This window comes from Alligator mississippiensis, chromosome 1 (genome assembly GCF_030867095.1).
Source record: "Alligator mississippiensis isolate rAllMis1 chromosome 1, rAllMis1, whole genome shotgun sequence".
In the NCBI taxonomy this organism is placed as follows: domain Eukaryota; kingdom Metazoa; phylum Chordata; order Crocodylia; family Alligatoridae; genus Alligator; species Alligator mississippiensis.
The window spans coordinates 162,395,943-162,411,651 of record NC_081824.1 but is presented as its reverse complement, the minus strand read 5'-3'; the positions used below and the strand labels follow the sequence as shown (position 1 = coordinate 162,411,651).

Here is a 15,709-nt window from a genome sequence, read left to right as displayed (position 1 = left end):
GAAATGGAGCAGGGCCCAGGTTGGTGGAGGGACCTGTGGCAGTGTCCATACTCTTGGTGGAGGTCTGAGGCTGTATATAGGAGCCAGCGTGAAGCTCCAGGGGGTGGGGCCCTGAGCCTTGGGGAGCTATTAAGGAAGCTCCCAGGGCCAGAGATAAGGGGATAGCCAAAGAGGGCTTGGAGCCTTGATCCCAGAGAAAGTGTTGGAGCCCTGAGTATGTGTGTGTGTAAAAAGAGAGAACCCAGGGTGAGGGCACTGGGACCACAAGCTCTGGTGGGGAGTGAGAGTCCCACATGAGACTCTGGAACTTGGGTCCCAGTGCTAGCGCTAGCTGTAGGAAACATCTGCAAGGCGTGGGATATGATAAGGGGAGGCCAGAGTCATATACATAGGCCCTTGTCATCAGGGCAGATAAATGGGCAGCCTCCTGCCTGATTAACACTGGATAATTAGTAACATCAAGGCATGGCAGGCGAGGAGACGGGCGGCTGGCCCTAAGGCAAGTGCATGGGGCTTATTTTTAGACTGGCTCCAGGACAGTCGCTTGTTACGCTAATCTAATAAAAATATGTGCTTTACCAACTAGCATTGTAAAACAAAATGTATTAAAACATACATTTTAATGTTGAGCCTGTCCATTTGCTCCCCAGTTACAGGTAACAGCTATGGAATAAACTGAATCAGTAGAGAAGTTTCTAATGTTTCATGTAGTTAATTTTCCTTTTGACTTGGTGCAGAGCGCATATCTCTTGTTTTTGCCTGTTGACTGTAATGCTAGATGTTTTTGTGTGTGTAAATCTCAGTCTTTTTCTTGGAGCTTTATGGCTATAAGACTCTAATCCTTTTGTGAACTTGCCTGACTACTTACCTTCAATGACACCTTGTTGCAGTAAGCTTCCTTGTTGAACTATTATTGCTTTGTTGTGTGTGTGTGTACATATATGATAAATACATAAACAATATTTTTCCATTCATCACACATACGCATGCCATGTATGTATATATGGTATAGTAAAAGGAAAAATATAGAACTATATTTCTTTTAACTGATCTTTTAACTCTTCACATGGAATATTTTTCTACTGAATCCTTTTAAGAAAAGGTGAGCAGAACTTAGTATAATATTCCAGATAAGGATGTGTCACATTTCTGATAGTGATTAAGATTTTTGGTTTCATCCAATCCCTGAAAGATGGAAAGGCCTCCTGCATAGCTTTGAATAAGGGGTATGTTACGGTTATCAAAAATTGTGAAAACTCAGCTGACAGATCTGGACTGCCATTTGGGATGCAGCACTATATTCTATGGCTGTGGTCCTAAGGACCTTGCCCCTTACACCTCTTTGGGGGAGTCCTTGGAGGACTTGCTACAGTGTCTGTGTTAGTAATCTTCACCTTGGGGTTTAGGACCACTGTGCCCTTTCTCTTTGTTTAGAGATCATGCGGGCATGATGAGGAATGCAGTGCATCTGTCTTCCCTTAGTTGTTGCAGGTATTTTACAACATAGTAGTATACTTGAATTTTATAAAGATTTGTTTTAATAGGCATCATCAAATGCAAGTGAACACACTATTAATACACTCAAGGAACATTATCTTGTTTTGGTAGTAGAATAATGACTTGACCAGTTCTTGACATTTTTCTTTGTATTCATAATGTTATACCAGTGCACTTGTGGAAGTCTGTGTTTGTTCATTTTTCTGACGCTCTTCCCCGCCTCTCCCCCCTCACGCTACAAAAAATGCCCCTGATCTTTTGTGCATGAGAACAAAAGTTCCTCTTGTACACAAATATGCAGCAATATTTTTGTTAACTGATTAAAACTACAACCAGAATTATCCTATGAAATGAAAGGTGTGATGGGCATGATGTTACCATTAGGGTATCTTAATTTGGTATCTATTACATTTAAAAAATAATTTAAATTTTGCTTTATCTATTAAATTTTAAAAAACGCATTTAAGAATTCATTCTTTCTGTTCCAGCCTTAGTTTGTTTGGAGTAGACATTTTGTTTATAGTCTTCTGTTCAATGATCAGAAAACGGTTTACTGTTAAAGCAAGATGTTTTTATTTTTATAGAGAGCCAAAGCTTTAGCCACATCTGCTGCTTCCTCTGGTTTCCCTGGGTTTACTCCTCAATCTATTTTGAGATCCAGTCTTCGCACCACACCTGTAGCAACTCCTTCTGTATCACCAGGAAGATCAATAACTCCTCCTTTACGGGCAAAGGAAACTAGAATTTCTTTCCTGGAAGAGAACACAACTACAAAACGGACAGCTGGGGTAAGCTGAGCTATACCTTGGTAAAGGAGGTGTGATTACTTGCTAGACTGTTACTTCACCTTGATGTTTAAAGCTTTCAGTAAATCATTTATAAACCGCTTAGTACATATAAATTACTTGCCAGTAGCAGTATGAATTTAGGAGTTAAAAAGTGCTGCTAATAGAATCCAGAGGCATCCTTAATTATGTCAGTTGCGGTAAGGTATTGGCCTTTTTCTATGGTTGCCAACTTGTTGAGGGTATTATCAGATGTAACTTACCTGATGGTGGAATTAAGCTTTACATAATTCACCCAGAATTTAACAGTCCTGTCCTTCAGTATCAGTTTAACAGGTGATATCAATAGATTGCTTTTTTGCTGCAACTTCAACTTGTGTTAGATACTCTCCAGGTTGAGTAGAACTGGGGGGGGCATGCATGTTTTTTGTTCATATTGGGCCAAAAATAAAATCTTCCTCATGAAAACCTTGGAAAAAGAATGAGGTGAGGGGTTGAGAGCATAAAACATACCCAAACATAGAACATCCAGTACCCCAGTTGATAGGGCATTTATTAAATGCAAGGGAGACAGAGGTTCAAGCTCCTGTTCTGAATCAGTCAGAATAAGTGTTTAAATCTCAGTTTACCAAAGCATAAGTGAATGCTCTGATTGACTGTGGTAGGGGCTTGTACCTGCAGTTTTGAGATTAGAAATTGCATCCTGGACCCAAAAACATTTCCTGTCAAAATTCATGTCCTTCATTTGTGTGAAAAGTTTGCTTGTGTCCCAAAAAACGGATTTTGTCCTTCAAAATATGGCTTTATAATATTCACGTGATATGATCAGTGACAGTGCTAAGAGTTAGACAGCTTAACAACAACACAATTGTACTTTCGACTGTTTGATATCAAGGGCACTTCCCAAGAGATTCTGACTTTGTTCTGTTGCACTGGAATGAGCACCATAACCTTTTCCCTATATAATATATCATATTTAATAATATTTATTATGTCCTAGCCCATTTAATATGGTCACACTTGGAATGGTGTGGAGGGTAGGGTGATTTTTTGTTTTTTTCCTCTCCTTGGTCTGCCATGTTTTCCTGATCAAAAACTGGGAGTCTTTCCCTAAAAGACAGTACATCCTGCACAATCAAATCTCACTGAACTCGTGCTAAATTCAAGAGATCCTGCATCCTCCTTCCACAGAGTATTTTAGAAGTGGAAATCCATGTGGATTTTTAAGGAACTTATGGACAAATAGCAAATAAAGCTGATCACTGCAGAGTGTTCATCCCTGAAAGTATGGGAGGGGGGGTTGCTGGGGTTTTTTGTTTCTGGTTTTTGGGGGGGGGGGTGTTACCATTAAGCATCTCCCTAAACTTTTCCACCATTCTCAGTCTCTGTATATCACCCTCCAGGCAACAGACATGCCTGACATGACACTTCTTTCACAAGCTCTGCAAAGGTATAACATTGGTGTTTCACTCCACAGGAACTAGTTGACTTAATTATTATGTTCTGTAGGGACATAGACTCAATATTCCCTCTCTTTTACTGGAGAGACTGTTTAACACTGTTCTTCTCACATAGTTGGTATTCTGTATCCTGTCACTCACCAGAAGCCTGGATCCTCAGAAGGCCATTTCATGATGTCATGATGCACTCGCTATGCTGTCTACTGATATCAGAATTCTGGGCTAGGGACAGAATTTACACACACATCTGTGCAAGTGATCAGAAACTGGTTCAAATCCATAACACATCAGAAGTGCAGTGCATATAAACTGCTTTCAAAATGGCCAAAACTGCTTTAAGATAAACCTGGATGGGTGCAGGATCAGACTTAACTGATTTAGGTTAAATTGATTTATTGAACTTCTGTTCCAGATCCCCTTCAGATTCAAATTAACGCATAGTCCCCCAGCATCCCAGGATGCTTTGCACCTCCCCTGCAACTGCCCCTCCCCCACAGAGTGAGTGGACTTGACTTGGCCCAAGCTGTTTTAGAAGCAAAGCTGATGTTAATATTATGGGCTTCAAAATAGTTATTAATTGTCAGTACCTTGCTTACTGTTACATTGATACACTTCTAAAATGCCAAATGTTTAGCAGGTTTTTTATTCTTGGCAAAATCTTGAATATCATTAATTGATTTTTTTTGCCTTATTTTTAATACAGGTGACAGGAGATAATACACAATTTATAGCTTCATCTCAACATGGTCTTGGAGTTCAAATGGAGGGCACTGTGTCTAAGAACAGAGATGAAGTTGCTCCCTTTACTTCGAGCAGTCATGAGGAAGATCATGTTGAATTGGATGAATCCTCAGAAGACATAACAGGAGATGACTTGGAGAAAATGGAAGTCAGCAAAGAAACTAGTGATTTTTCTGCCAGGTCAGACCAAACTACTTTGGAATATCAAGATGCAAAATCACCAGGTGATTTTGAAGATGATGTTATCTTTATAGCCTTGAAACCAGCAGATTCCTCCACTGAAGATGCTGCTGATATACAGAAGAAAATGGAAGAAAAAATTAGTGAAGTGGTAGAAAACAAACCTTCACAGACTGAACAAGCAGCTTCTTCAGAGTTGGAGAAACAAACTGGTATGTCTCATTGTGTAATAACTTGTTATCTAATAAATTGGTGGTTTGGATACCTTTAAGTGATACTTTTGGGATACTTGGAAAAGACTACATTATAAACCCTTGTTCTTGGGCATCTTAAATTCTATGAATAAATTGCCCTTTGGGCTCACATTTAGTTGCAGCCAGGAGACTGATATTTCTGGTCTAGGTGGTCTAGAGCGTGACAGGGTTTTCATTAGGTTAATTTATTTTGTATTTAGAGTTAAGTAACTGCTTCATATTTGCCAGAGGCCAAGTTCTCAATAGAAAAGTCTTTGACCTGTTTGAAAGTAAAGTAGTAGTATTTGTAAAGAGAATATGGGTTTTATCTAGCATTTCCCTCCCCTCCATTTTCCTGTTGCAAGATGTGCTATTTCTGGTACCAGGACATTCCATTTATGGTATTCTACATCCATTTATATGTCACCTCTAATCTTGAAATAGCAATTTTCACATCAACGATTATGCATTGAAGTATTAATGCCCTCCTGTAGATGGTTTGAATGTGAGACTGAGCTACAAGAATTCTGCAGTCATGGGGAAGACAGGTTGTTCCCATTGAGGTGTCTCAGCTCTTTGCCTTTGTGACCAGCAGAAGTTTCCAAGTATTGTGTCCATTACCACAATCCAAACATGTTACAGGTCCAACTGTCTAATAAAGTAGTTTAGTCATCTGGACTCTTCGATCATGCTTCTTGCAATCAGACAAACTGATGATGCTTTTCCATGCACTTTTCAGTGCTGGAAGTATCCTTATATGATTTCCCTTGTATCTTTTGAGGAAAAGGATGTTTCTCATGTTTCTGTAGTCATTTCTGTAGTGCCTGGGAAAGGCTAATATTAACAGTTGCTGGACACCCAGGTCCAGCCTCTTTCAACTCAGTTAATCATCATTCAGGGATACGAGGTAGGAGGGGGTATATTGAACAATCTGTGGTAAAATGGGGAAATTGAAATAATAAAGGGGGAAAAGACTTACAGAAATGAGCTAGAAATGCCCAGAGTCCAAGAAAAGTGGAAGAAGCAGGCCGAGAGACTAACATCTGATTTTAAGAGCAGATGCTGCTGCTTGATTTTTCTTCAGCTGCCCGTCCAGTAATGCATTGCATTTTAATAGTGAGAGAAAGATTTTTCCCTAATCTCCCAAAAATATATTTCAGTTCTTTCAGTTTTTTTCTCTTGAAAGGAATGAAGTCAGTAGTAATGAAAATATGAAAGGAGATCAAATTATACTATAATGAAAATACTGTGTATACTAAAAGCTTCTTCCTTTGTAGTAGTAGTAATATTTCAGACTTTGTGCATTTCTAGGCTTAGATATTCCATTAGATCTCTTGCATTTGAAACATTAATAAAGTACATAATCAGGTCTGTATATTATTAATTAAATAAACAGTTTTTAAATGTGGATATAGCAAGTAGCTCCTTGTTCAGTTATTAATTCTGTTCCTAGAATTTGAGGGAAATTTGAAAACTGAATGTCCCACCCTTCCTGAAAATGGTGCATCAGCGTATCAAGCTGCTGAGGCCTCTGCTCCTTTGACAGCGAGTGAAAGGTAAGTATATAAAAATAAGTAACTTGGGTATCCAAAGATTCATATCTGTGGGCTGGCTTATACTTCAAGTTTATTCTTGATTTCATTTTTATGATATAAACAATGTTTAATGGGTTCCTTGCATCTTCCTGACTATGGACCCATTTATTGTAGTATAAGCATCCTGCAGGTTCAGCAGTCAAACTTTCTTTCTAGTCACAGATTTCAAAGTACTGTGGTTACAAAACCATTCACTCTCCCGTAAGACAATTTGACTAACTCTTCCAGTGTGTTTTGTTAAATGGACACCATAAACTTGAAAATTCCTCCTGTGTTTGAGAATTTGTATACTTTGTGTAATAGCACCCAAGTTTCCTATAACTGAAAAATTGTTGTTTGTGGCTCACGTACATTAAAGATCCTGCAGAGTCCATAGAAAAACTGAATTGCCTATGGTAACGTTATTGGTATAGATCTTACTTCCACATCGTTTGTTATAAATTTTTTGTTACAAGAATAATTCTGCAGACATAACTTTATAGGGATAACACTGACTGACTTGAATCATCTTGTTACTAAATGCATGCGTGTAGTTGAGATGAGCCAGGAGTCCAATGCTAATAGCTTGTGGTAGCAGGTTTGGGTTTTCCTTCTGAATTTGTTTGCAATGTCTGAATTTTAAAATGAGACAATGTCTATACAAGGGCCAATCTAAAGCTTTCTATGGAACTTGTTTCTTTTCAGTTCACAAGCTGAAACCATCAATCAGGAGCCCCAAATTCAGTCTTCATCAGAAGAAAGAGAACTGTTTATTACAATAAGTTCACAGTCCTTGGAACCACCAAGAACAGGTAATGTTCTTACCATTGTGGGTCCCCTGGCACAGCTTTACGAACACTTGTGGTGCTCTGGTGAGGTGCCAGAGGACTGGAAGAGGGCCAATGTGGTCCCCATTTTCAAAAAAGGGAAAAGGGAGGGCCCAGGAAACTATAGGCCTGTTAGTCTTACCTTGGTCCTGGGGAAGCTCTTCGAGAAAATTATCCAGGAGCACATCTGCGAGGGACCAGCAGGGGAGTGTATGCTTAGGGGCAACCAACATGGGTTCATCAGAGGCAGGTCCTGTCAGACCAACCTGGTGGCATTCTATGATCAGGTCACTAAATCCTTGGACACGGGCATCGCGGAGGATGTAGTCTTTTTGGACTTGAGAAAAGCCTTCGACACTGTCTCTCACCCCATTCTCATTAAAAAATTAGGCAACTGTGGTGTCGATCCCTACATGGTCAGATGGGTTGCCAATTGGCTGGAGGGCCGAACCCAGAGAGTGGTGGTGAACAGGTCTTTTTTGACCTGGAAGGATGTGGGCAGTGGGGTTCCGCAGGGGTTGGTCCTCGGGCCTGCGCTGTTCAACATCTTCATCAGTGACTTGGACGAGGGGGTGAAAAGCACCTTATTCAAATTCGCAGATGACAGTAAGATGTGGGGGGAGGTGGGCATGCTAGAAGGGAGGGACAAGCTGCCATTAGATCTGGGCAGGTTACAGAGGTGGGCAGATGAGAATAGGATGGGTTTCAACACTGACAAGTCCAAGGTATTTCACCTGGGGAGGAAGAACCAGCAGCATACCTACAGGCTGGGGAACTCCCCTCTCGCCAGTACAGAGGCAGAAAAGGATCTTGGAGTCATTACTGAGTCAAAGATGAACATGGGCCACCAATGTGGGGACGTGGTCAGAAAGGCTAACAGCACCTTGTCATGCATCCACAGATGCATCATGAGCAGGTCCAAGGAGGTGATCCTCCCCCTCTGTGCGACACTGGTCAGGCCACAGTTGGAGTACTGCATCCAGTTCTGAGTGCCACACTTCAGGAGGGATGTGGACAACATGGAGAGGGTCCAGAGGAGGGCCACTTGCATGATCAGGGGGCAGCAGAGCAGGTCCTGTGAGGATAGGCTACAGGATCTGAACCTGTTCAGCCTCCAGAAGAGGAGTCTGAGAGTGGATCTGGTGGCTGTCTAAACTGGCCAACGGAGACCAGCAGACAGTGGGAGAGTCCCTGTTCCCCCGAGCACTACCGGGAATAACAAGGAACAGTGGCCGTAAGCTGACAGAGAGCAGATTCAGGCTGGATATCAGGAGGCACTACTTCACTGTTAGGGCGGCTAGGACCTGGAACCAACTTCCAAAGGAAATGGTGCTCGCTCCTACCCTGGGGGTCTTTAAAAGGAGGCTAGATAGACACCTTGCTGGGGTCATCTAACCCCAGCATTCTTTCCTGGCCATGGCAAGGGGTTGGACTTGATGATTTGCTCAGGTCTCTTCTGACCTTACCAACTATGAAACTATGAATGTACGTATATTTGGTATGTCAACTGAGCTGAAGCAGTAGAAATTGGGAACAAGTATTTGAACTGTCAAGGTTAAATATGCCACTTGTCCTATCGCTAAACACTTCTGACAGATTAAAGTTAGGCTAGTACAGTAATGCAAACTTGCCTCAATTTGTAGGCAGATTATAGATGTCAAGTCTGTTTAGAAGAGACACAGTCAGTATTTTTTTATTGAATTAGATATCTAAGTAAATTGACGCCCTTGTAAAGTTTCTTTTGAATGGAGTTTGCTTTTACATGCATTGCATGCTGCTTCATATTCTCCAGTTTTGCTGTAAACTACATCAAGTGTGCTACGGGACCTGTAACCCTAAAACACCTTTCGAGTTGACTGCAGGGTGCTTGGTGTATTCAGGTTAGAAAAAATAATTGGGTGACATAAAAGCTTTTTTTTTTTTTTTTTTTTTTTTTTTTTTTTTTTTTTTTTTTTAAGTGCTGAGAAACATCAGAAACTGTGATAGAGTGTTAAAAGACTTCTGGATTGTGCTGAATTCTCACTGTTCAGTTTTGTCTTTATTATGTGTAAACCTGAGCAAATATGAGCATTGTATGGGAGTATCAAATATCCCAATAACAGTTGCTTCCTTTTTCTGTATGTCCACCAGGCTAAAGGTGTTAGTTTGCCAATGCCTCGCCAGTTTATTTTCTAAATCCCCAGTATTCATACAGCAAATTTAATGACAGACTCATAAAATGCACACATTTTTATTTAAAAAGGAAAAATTAACGGGCAATTTTTTTCCAGCTGCAATCGGTATACTTGACAGAGAGGAAGTCATTAGAACTCACTCAGAAAATCAGCTTGGAAAGGAAAAAGGTACAGACTTGCGTGAAAACCAGAACCCAGAGGAGGCTGCAGTAGCAGAAAATGTTCTCTTGCAAGAAGAAAGAACAACTTCTAGCAGGGTTCCTGAGACTCAAATTCATGTAAGAATTTATTTTTCCCTTTTTCAAACAGTTATTGCAACATTTAAATCTAAGACCCTTACGTAGCTGGTATCAAAGTGTTTCGGTGTAAGCTCTAAATCTTTTTAGTTGCCTAACATATGCCCTTTACTGGGGGAAGAGAACATGTAGTCCTGTTCATTTCCATAGTGCCGAGTACATTGGAAACCTGATCACAGTAATGGCTGTATGTTCTTGGGAGTTTTTTCCTGACCTCTTTTTTTCCTAACATAGGTGCTTAGCTGAGTAGTCCTCAATCAAATAAATGTCTGATTCTTGCCTTGAGCATTAAAAAGAGAGGGCAGTACAGCTTCATTTTTGAAGTTTGTTGGAAAGCATTTTCTGGTGTCTAAATGACTTGGGAGCCCAAATCCATTTTAAAAATAAGCTATGCATTTGGGGGCATAGCTCACAAAGGAACTTGGATGTAGTGATATTCAGGATTTCCACACCCAGAAAATTAGCATCCAGCCATAGCAATGTGCTAGAGATGCAGGATGAAAGTTTCCATTTCATTCAAAAAATAATAAAGCACCGTTTTTGTTTTTGCCAGCTGTGGGGATGCGAGTGCAGGTTAGAGGAAGTCATTGGAGTCTTGCTGATGGTAATTGTTTGAGGAGAATACTTTGTTGGGAAAGAAATCGAGCACATGTGCTGAGGGAAGCAGAGGTTGGTCCTATGGCTGCTTGCAAAGGAGAATGAGGAGAGGACAATGCATTGCCTCACTTCTCTCATCACCACCACCTCCACTTAGCATATCTCATGGTCTTCTCAGTATCTTTTTTTAAAGTTGGGGCAAGAAGTCTGTTACAAACAGAAGAGGAGTCTTAAAAATAGGTAGAAGGCTGTACATTGGCAATATTCCTTGAGTTCAGTTAAGTCTCCTCATTATTCTTAATGAATGGTAGGCTTCTGCCATGAGGATCCGTAGCAGTCTTTGTCAAGTGAATGCTAATGTGTGTTGTCATGTGAGGAGTTGCCATGCAGCTGACCAGTATTGTCAGTATTTGGGAGAAAGAGTTAACAAGTCTTCCCATTAATTCTTTTTAGAGAATAGTTTCCTTCCAAGTGAGGCCCCCAGTCTGGATGTTGCTGTAATTGTTAAGATGCAAGAATTCAAATCTAAAAAAAGGAAAGGCAGAAATTGTCCTGCATGGGGAACTGCAAAGACTTGGGAGAAAGTGAATTGGCCCAAGGAGTTGCCCAACACAATCTTTGGCTATAAAAATTGCTGTAAAGCCAGTGATCGGGGTTAGCATAAACTCTGCCCCATTTTTCTGTCTGATCAAACCCGTAATATTTGATCATCATGGGATAATTTGTATTTGTAGTCATTTCATTACTAACCTCTTCATGTTTTTAGGTTTTATGGAGTTGTTCTGAGAACCCAAAGATTTCCTATTATCTCTTCCTTTTTTGCCGTCTGCTCTTCTGTTCATTTCTCCTCCATTTACCATGGGTTAAAATGTTGATGGTGTCATCAGATAGTGTGCATCCTTCCATTATTGAAGACTGTCTAGTGAAGGCACCAAGCCAAAAAATTGGATGAGATCCCAACTTTACCTTCCGTCTGAACATAATCTAATTTTAGTCCAATTTTAGATGTACAACCAGCTAGTAAGTTTGGAACCAAACCCATCCTGTTCCCCTCAAAAAATCTTTGGCATGTCTGAATATGCTTTTTTGGTTTAAGCTTACGTTTAGTTATTTGGTCTCAGAATAGATTGGAGGCAGTTCCAGGATTTCTGTATGCTTGTTAAGCAACACAGCTGACTCTCTTTGCTGGTAAAATCCATTATAATTTTATATAGGCACATCTAAAACTGCTATATTACTTGTTTTAATATAGAAATATTTCATTTTTAGTTCCTTAAATATGCAAACTTTATCCACACTAATGAATCTCCTGTTTCTTTTATGTTGAATAGATTAAAAAAAAAAGGTTTATTGACCAGGATCTGCTGAAAGTTAGTATTTGCAGAAATTGAGTATGAATATTAAATCTTCTTTATTTTTATTTCAGATTGTTGAAGATGGCACATTTCATGCACAAGCTGCAGAAGAAGCAGCCAAAATATCTCCAGGCAATGAGCGACATCCATCTGACAGTCTTAAACTTCAGTATAATTATGGTTTTGTCGAAGATCAGTTCCCTTGTGATTTGCTGGATAGTAAAGACACTGATGAAAATGATGCAGCTGAAGGGGATGCAGAGCTTTTATCTCAGGACAATTTTACTTTAGTTTTAGAAGGAGAAGAAGGGGAAGCTGAAACAGAAGAACCTGCAGGATTAGATACTATTTCTGAACCAGTTAGCAGAAAAATAGAGGACAAATGTATTAGTAGCCTAGGAAGTACTGACAGCCAAGAGTGTGTTACGAATTCAGTGTCCACTGTAACTAGTGACCAAGAGTCTCAAAATCTGGCAGAAGCACTCCCATATGTGCCTGAGCCTATTAAAGTTGCTATTGCTGAAAATTTATTAGATATAATCAAAGACACAAGAAGTAAAGAATTCACTTCTGAAGTTGTAGAACAGTCGATTCATGAAAGTATACCATTAATAGGTAAGAAGGTAACTGGTTTCCAGAAGTCAAAGACTTCACTAACATCTGTTCAGGAAACAAGTGAAGATACTTCCACTGTTCCACAAGTAGAGTACGTTGTCACCCCTAGAACACGCAAAAGGGGACGAATGAGCAAAAGTCTACGTATCCCTTCAACTGATGAACAGTTGTCAAAGATAGGTAAGCCAGATCTGTTGGGACTATCTATCCTCAGGAGAAGTGCTAGACGAACTTCAGAAACTTCTGAAAGTTCTCGGCTTCAGTTGAAGGAAAAAGTTCAAGATGAACGAATAGCTTCAGTCCCTATTACACCTAGGAGAGGCTCCAGGAAAACTAAGTTGACTACTTTAGAAAAATCAGCAAATGTTCATTCTAGCCATTCAGAGGAGCTACAAATAGCTGCTACTCCAAGGAGAGGGTTAAGGAGAACAAAGCAAGCCACACAAGAACTTAATGAGCAGATTGATGAGGAAACATCATTTGCTGAAGATGCAATAAAATTGTCTGCTACTTCTAGAAGGACTGGCAGAGGTTCAAAAAGTTCAGTAGGGTATAGAGGAAGAAGGCAACTCATAACTGATCACAAGTTAAAAATGGTAGTCAGTCCCAGTAGAAGCACAAGAAAATTAAAAAGAGTTAGTTTACAACTTACTGAAAATATCATTAGTGATCAGGACCCCAGTGAGCAGCAGTTGCCTGTGCCAGCTAGAAGAGGAAGGAGAAGAAAAATGGGTACACCACAGATTTTAGAAAAATCTGAGCTTGACTCATCTAATTCATCTCTTCATCAATTAGAACTTAAACTCCCTGTCACTCCTAGAAGAAATTTTAGGCGAGGGGCCCTAAATTTCCCAGCAAGTTCAGAATCTCTACTTTCTCAGGAAGACGTGCATTCAGGGGAGAGCAAGAAAATGCTTGACACTCCAAGAAGATCAACAAGAGTTACAACTATTAAAGCAGAAAAAACAGATACTGGAGAACCCACTCTAGAGAAAACACCTGTTCAGCCAGTATTGGCTACCAACAAGACTCCAAGAAAGCGTGGACGTCCAAGCAAAAAGAGCCAACTGCCATCAGTGTTGCAGGAAATTTCAGAAGAAGTAGTCTTGCATCAAGGAACTGAGGGAAGTCCTTTGCCAACTGCAGACACAACTAAATCAAGGTTTGATGAAACAGTGAGGACTCTAGCTGACAGTGATAGTCGTGTCACAAGGACCAGATCCAGTAAAATCAGCATGCATCAGAACCTCTCCATAGAGGAAAACAAATCCTTCTTTTTCTCTCCTCCTCTCACAAAGCTGACAAAGAAATCACAAGGTACATCAAATATTTTCTGATACAGAGTAAGAATGCTTGCAGCTTGCAGTTTTTGCCGATCAGCAACCCAGTACATATTGTGAGCATAGCTTCTATGTCCTGTAAAGAGCTTAATCATATAAAAATTAAGATTTGGAGTTAAATAAGGAATTCATTTTTTGATTTGTGTCTAGATGGTATGTGGCTAAATTGTTATAAACCCCTTTACAGCAGTGATTCTCAACTAGGGTGCCTTGGTCCTTCCAAGGGTGCTGTGGGGTAGCACTCAGTTTTAGCATTGACAGGTGTACAGCATAATTCACAAGATAAACCCAAAGATTTCAAAGAGAAATCCCTAATACTCACAATATTCTGACCTGTCATGGTCTTTCTGAGAGCTTTGTAACAGAAGAATTGCTCCATTGTTTTTCAGGAGTCAAAATACAAATGCAAACTAAGCTGGTACTCTTCTAGGGGTGCTTCAAGTTAAAAAAAAAAAATAAAAATAAATAAATAAATTGAGAACCACTGCCTTAAGAGTGAGAACTTGAAATGCCCTAAGCCCAGTAGAACAAAATTTAGTCTGAGCTTTTGCAGTGACTTTAGTTTTTACTCTCCTTATGTACATATAAATGACTGATATTGGTGCCAGATGCCTTTTTATTTTCACTGGGTGAAGTAACATGGCGCTGTTCCTAAATTCTGTCTATAGTGTGAGTTCACCCTACTTGTGACTGCACCATGAAGTGTGCCTTGCAGTAGATCATGTTGCTCCTCATTGTGATTGCCCTGCATCTACTGTATGCCCTTTGATTACCAGTGAAGTAGTTGCATATCAGCTTCATTACCAATAAAAACACTAAAAATTTCACAGTGACAGTTCACATCCACCAGAGCTAATGATTCAGATTATCCACATACTGGAGCAGAAATTGCTGCATTGGTTTGTTTTGGTTCACAAGTTGCAACAAGACTGCTGATAAGTGCATCTTAGAATCTAAAGTACCAATATGCTGACCTAGTGTGAACCTTGACTCTTAGTTTTCTGTTTAAAGACAGTTTTGTACTGGGTAGTAATCTCATTCTTGCTGTTCTGTATTTCTGACTTCCCCATCTTTGCATGTGCATTAATTGTATTTTTGTCATTCTAGCTGAAAAAACAGAGGATCCTGTACAGCTCAAGGATTTAGATCCAGAATTGTCTTCCCAGTTTGTCTTCTCACCCCCTCACTTGAGGTCCAGGAGAAAACATGTACCTGCTATTTCAAGGATTGTGAAAGAGCTGGTAAGTAGTGTTTGTAAATTACTCCTTTTCTTGAGTTTTTCTCTGTTAAATCATATTTTTAGTCATAGCTACAGTACCCTATTCAGTAAAAACATATAATGGTTAATTAAAAATAAATAAATAAAATGAGTTAATTTCCTTCCTTCCTAAAGTTAAATTAGCATTGTATTTAAAAATCATCAAATAAGCTAAGCTATGTATTCTTAAGCTAAGAATAAATTGTGTCTTGGCTTTATCCTTTGTTCTGGGCTGTGTCAAAATAATTTGATAAACTCCTTATTTCAAAACTAGAGCTTTCAGTCATTGGTACTATATATCTTTGTTACATAGGAGAAAACAACTAGTAATGCTTTAAGGAATGCTAGCTTTATTTTTACTGTCATTCTTACTGAATAAGTCTTTCAGTGTGGAACAGATTTGAAAGCTGAAAACCAACAACTGGTCAGTATTTTTTAGGGGCAGGAGGGATTTAAACAGTATAAATCACCTATATACTTTCTTTTGCCTCACTGTAGGATCTTCCCACTAAAGAGGAGGAAGATACCAAATCCACAGAATCTGTGGGAAAGCAGAAGGTGAAGAGAGGTAGAATTGCAAAAGCAAAAACGAAGCAAGCAAGCAAGTATGAAGTGTTTCTTATGTTTAAGAGTATTTGAACTTATTCATGATAGTGGCTAAAATCTCAGGTGTAGAGAGAACCTTGAGGATTCTGTAGTTCACTCCATCCAAGGAAGTGGGGAGGACTGAACAGAGAGAAGTTCTTGTTCTGGGACATGTTCTCTGTGCTTGTGTTG

The 15,709-nt window shown here is 39.7% G+C and overlaps 1 protein-coding gene across 2 annotated transcripts in view; it reads left to right on the top strand.

Annotated features, from left to right (window-relative positions):
* Window positions 1-15,709, top strand: part of AHCTF1 (AT-hook containing transcription factor 1) — a 68,486-nt gene that overhangs the window by 49,152 nt on the left and 3,625 nt on the right. For both annotated transcript variants that reach the window (XM_019500578.2, XM_014600043.3), the window contains exons 28-35: window positions 2,082-2,285; window positions 4,446-4,875; window positions 6,350-6,452; window positions 7,176-7,282; window positions 9,568-9,749; window positions 11,791-13,651; window positions 14,782-14,915; window positions 15,431-15,537. In XM_019500578.2, the coding sequence (XP_019356123.1) occupies window positions 2,082-2,285; window positions 4,446-4,875; window positions 6,350-6,452; window positions 7,176-7,282; window positions 9,568-9,749; window positions 11,791-13,651; window positions 14,782-14,915; window positions 15,431-15,537 (3,128 nt within the window). The remainder of the gene's footprint in view (window positions 1-2,081; window positions 2,286-4,445; window positions 4,876-6,349; window positions 6,453-7,175; window positions 7,283-9,567; window positions 9,750-11,790; window positions 13,652-14,781; window positions 14,916-15,430; window positions 15,538-15,709) is intronic.